At 51.8% G+C, this 4,761-nt stretch overlaps 1 protein-coding gene across 1 annotated transcript in view; it reads left to right on the top strand.

Moving 5' to 3' along the window:
• smad10a (SMAD family member 10a) overlaps nt 1-4,761 on the top strand; it is a 14,086-nt gene that overhangs the window by 7,971 nt on the left and 1,354 nt on the right. Inside the window, 9 exon segments of the mRNA XM_083680513.1 lie at nt 605-826; nt 1,738-1,851; nt 1,854-1,940; nt 1,942-1,957; nt 2,364-2,486; nt 2,961-3,014; nt 3,116-3,299; nt 3,912-4,080; nt 4,666-4,761. The exon segment at nt 4,666-4,761 is cut by the window's right edge and continues 43 nt beyond it. Coding sequence (XP_083536639.1) covers nt 605-826; nt 1,738-1,851; nt 1,854-1,940; nt 1,942-1,957; nt 2,364-2,486; nt 2,961-3,014; nt 3,116-3,299; nt 3,912-4,080; nt 4,666-4,761 — 1,065 coding nt within the window.

Below are 4,761 nucleotides of genomic sequence, written 5' to 3'. Positions count from 1 at the left end.
TCTCTCTCTCTCTCTCTCTCTGTCTTGTTTTCTTCCTCCCCTCCTCCTCTTCCTCCCCTCCTCCTCTTCCTCAGTAGGCCTCAGCCTCCATAACACAGGTGAGTCCACAGTTACAGTCCTATAATCCACCCTACCACAGGCCCAGATCAGTGGAGGCTGGTGGAGGTAGAAATCGGAGGACGGGCTCATCGTAATGCATGGAATGGATGAGGAACGGTATCAAACACGCCGGCCATGCATCACAATGAGCCTGTCCACAGATTTCTACCTCCACAGCCTGTCGTATTAAGTCTCATGCCTTCATCTTCATAACCATGTAATATACTTTGTAATAACAGATTAAGACAAAGACAGTCATGGCCGTCATGTCTTCTCATGACAATGTCACAAACTGTTGTTCAGATTAGCTATGGTAAGCTAACAGGTAGCGCTTGGGACTGAACTGGGGGGAGTGAATCAGGGGAGGGTTAGAGGTAGACATCATCCGTTCACACGCATTGCAATGAGCCCGTCCTCCGATTTCTACCCTCAGTCAGCCTCCCCTGGACTGAATGTGACTCTTCTCTCTCTCTCTCTCTCCTCTCTCCCTCTGTCCGCCCCCCAGCCCCCCCGGGGGAGGCTGATTAAAGAGGAGTACATCCATGACTGTATCCAGATGGACATGCCCCCCGGCATGCCTCAGTCGGACCACCAGGGGGCGCTCAAGACTGCCCCCCCCCCGGAGCACTATGGCCAGCCCCTCCCCCCGCTGCAGCTCCCTCCTGAACCCCCCCCACGGCCCCCCCCGCCCATCACCCTCTATCCCAGCATGCCCCTCTCCCCACAGGTTAGAGGCATCTCTACTCTACATCTACCGATACAGCTGTGTTAAAGGTAGAGTATGTTGTGTGTTAAAGGTAGAGTAATGTTGTGTGTTAAAGGTAGAGTATGTTGACTTTTAGCTTTGAAATCGTGCCAAACGACCATGATAAATCGGTAGCCGTCAAGGAATTAGATCACATGATGAAGAATGTTTTCAAGTGCAGAGTGCTGTATTCGTCCAAACAGAGGGTTTTTCTAGAATCTGGGCGTTGGGTAGGACACTGGCCTTTGCGTGTCTATTTCATGTTTTGGTTTGTTTACAAGGAGATGCTCATGTTTGGTGCTGTTAGAAAACGGAGTCAGATGTTTACAATGTTCAGTGTGGCCATGAGGCAGCAGCACCACACAACTACATGCTTGGCCTTTACCTTTTACCTTTTACCTTTTACCTTTACCTTTTACCTTTTACCTTTACCTTTTACCTTTTACCTTTACCTTTTTACCTTTACCTTTTACCTTTTACCTTTACCTTAACCTTTTACCTTTACCTTTTACTTTACCTTTCCTTTTACCTTTACCTTTACCTTACCTTTACCTTTTACCTTACCCTTTTTACCTTTTACCTTTTACCTTTACCGTTTACCTTTACCTTACCTCCCTCTCTCTCTCTCTCTCTCTCTCTCTCTATCTCTCTCTCTCTCTCTCTCTCGTCTCTCTCTCTCTGTCTCTCTCTCTCTCTCTCTCATCTCTCTATCTCCTCTCTCTCTCTCTCTCTCTCTGTCTCTCTCTCTCTCTCTCTCTCTCTCTCTCTGTCTCTCTCTCTCTCTCTCTCTCTCTGTCTCTCTCTCTGTCTCTCTGTCTCTCTCTCTGTCTCTCTCTCTCTCTCTCTCTCTCTCTCTCTCCTCTCCAGCCTCCAGCTCTATGCTGCCCCTGCAGGTCAGTCACGGTGAGGGTCTCCTTCAGATCGCCTCCCCTCAGAGTCAGGTGATGAACCCCATGACCCCCATGACCCCCAGGACCCCTATGACCCCCATGACCCCCCACGCCGCCCCCCTCCACCCCAACACACGGCCCCCCCCAGCAGCCCCCCGCCCCCCCCAGGACAGAACGGCTACAACAGCTCCAAACACACCCAGACCGCAGGCTGCCTTCCACAGTGAGTACACACGCCAGGGGAGGCTGGCGGAGGTAGAAATCGGAGGATGGGCTCATTGTAATGCATGGAATGGTATCAAATCCAAAATCCATTCCATGCTTTACAATGAGCCGTCCTCCGATTCTACCTCCGCCAGCCTCCCCTGACACACTCATACTGTACCATAGACGGGGATAGGAAGGAAGGGAGCCATTCTACTTTAATTAGATTATTAATTAGATTATTGATTAATTAATCTCCTTGTCATGTATAGTATGTTATTCTGTGATTTTAAACATATCCACACAAAACTTCAAGTGTTATCTATCAAATGGCATCCTTCTTTTGCATCTGATCATCATATTATAAGCAGTTCAGATCAGAAGCCCCCCCCCCCCCACTAAGCCTGCTTCTCATTTACCTTCAGCAACCTGGACAGGCAGCAGCACGGCCTCCTACACGCCTGTAGGACCCCAGCAGAATGGCCGCAGCCTCCAGCCTCCCCCCCTCCACCAGCCTCCCCCCCTCCACCAACCAACACACTCTGTAAGTCAGACAGCCTCCAAAACCTCCCCCCTCCACCAGCCTCCAACCTCCCCCCTCCACCAGCCTCCAACCCCCCCCCCCCACCAGCCTCCAACCTCCCCCTCCACCAGCCTCCAACCCCCCCCCTCCACCAGCCTCTAACCTCCCCCTCCACCAGCCTCCAACCTCCCCCCTCCACCAGCCTCTAACCTCCCCCCTCCACCAACTCCCCCCTCCACCAACTATAATGTAGTTTATAGTGTGTGTTATATAGTGTGTGTTATATAGAGTGTGTTATATAGAGTGTGTTATATAGAGTGTGTGTTATATAGAGTGTGTTATATAGAGTGTGTGTTATATAGAGTGTGTTATATAGAGTGTGTGTTATATAGTGTGTGTTATATAGAGTGTGTTATATAGAGTGTGTTATATAGTGTGTGTTATATAGTGTGTGTTATATAGTGTGTGTTATATAGAGTGTGTGTTGTTCAACCTTCAGGGTCGCAGCATCATGGCTCTGCCTCATTTCCTCCTCCTGTCTCCAACCATCCAGGTACGCACACACACACACACACACACACGTACACACACACGTACACACACACATACACACATACACACACACACACACTAATCCCTTTGTTGCTGGCGCAGGGCCGGAGTTCTGGTGCTCCATCTCCTACTTTGAGATGGACGTCCAGGTGGGGGAGATGTTCAAGGTCCCGGCCAGCTGTCCCGTGGTGACGGTGGACGGCTACGTGGACCCGTCCGGGGGGGACCGCTTCTGCCTGGGCCAGCTCAGCAACGTGCACCGCACCGACTCCAGCGAGAGGGCCAGGTCCAGACCACCTTCACCTCCTTCCACATTTATTACACCTGTATTCAGTTTTAAAGGGTATTTTCACCACAGTCTCAACACAGTACATCATAGAAAAACATCCTTCAACAAAACTCAACATCAGTACCAACATCAGTACCAACATCAGTGCCAGCATCAGTACCAACATCAGTACCAGCATCAGTACCAACATCAGTACCAGCATCAGTACCAACATCAGTACCAACATCAGTACCAACATCAGTACCAGCATCAGTACCAGCATCAGTACCAACATCAGTACCAGCATCAGTACCAGCATCAGTACCAACATCAGTACCAGCTGGACAGACGGCGGTGATAAGAGAAGGCTTCCGGGTGTTTGACCTCCGGGTGTTTGACCTCCGGGTGTCTGACCTCTGGGTGTCTGACCTCCGGGTGTCTGACCTCCGGGTGTCTGACCTCCGGGGGTCATACTAGTTCACATACTGACCATGCTGCTTCTGAGGGAAGCTGCTCTTTTAAACTCATTCACTTGTATGTTAATCATCATCATCCTCCTCCTCCTCCTCTCCTCCCCCTCCCCCTCCTCCTCCTCCTCCTCCTCCCCCTCCTCCTCCTCTCCTCCCTCAGGTTACATATAGGTAAGGGTGTTCAGCTGGAATGTCGGGGGGAGGGGGACGTGTGGATGCGTTGCCTTAGCGACCACGCCGTCTTCGTCCAGAGCTACTACCTGGACCGGGAGGCGGGGCGGGCGCCTGGCGACGCTGTCCACAAGATCTACCCCGGGGCCTACATCAAGGTAAACACCTCTACCCCTCTACCTCTCTACCTCTACCCCTCTACCTCTACCCCTCTACCTCTACCTCTCTACCTCTACCTCTCTACCTCTACCTCTACCTCTACCTCTACCTCTACCTCTACCTCTCTACCTCTACCCCTCTACCCCTCTACCTCTACCCCTACCTCTACCTCTCTACCTCTACCCCTCTACCCCTCTACCTCTACCCCTACCTCTACCTCTCTACCTCTACCTCTACTCCTCTACCTCTACCTCTACCTCTACCTCTCTACCTCTCTACCTCTCTACCTCTACCTCTCCTTTACCTCTCCTCTCCTCTACCTCTACTCCTCTACCTCTACCTCTCTACCTCTACCCCTCTACCTCTCTACCTCTCTACCTCTACCTCTACCTCTCTACCTCTACCCCTCTACTTCTACCTCTCTACCTCTCTACCTCTACCTCTACTCCTCTACCTCTACCTCTCTACCCCTCTACCTGTATATCGCTCTACCTCTCTACCTCTCTATCCCTCTACCCCGGGGCCTACATCAAGGCCTGCCCCCCCTCTCCCCCAGGTGTTTGACCTTTGCCCCCCCCCCCCAGGTGTTTGACCTGCGTCAGTGCCACAGACAGATGCAGCATCAGGCAGCGACAGCTCAGGCAGCAGCAGCAGCGCAGGCAGCCGCCGTGGCAGGAAAC

This window comes from Argentina silus (genome assembly GCF_951799395.1).
Source record: "Argentina silus genome assembly, chromosome: 11".
In the NCBI taxonomy this organism is placed as follows: domain Eukaryota; kingdom Metazoa; phylum Chordata; class Actinopteri; order Argentiniformes; family Argentinidae; genus Argentina; species Argentina silus.
Note: the sequence above shows the minus strand (reverse complement) of the source record. Positions and strands in the feature narration are given on the sequence as shown.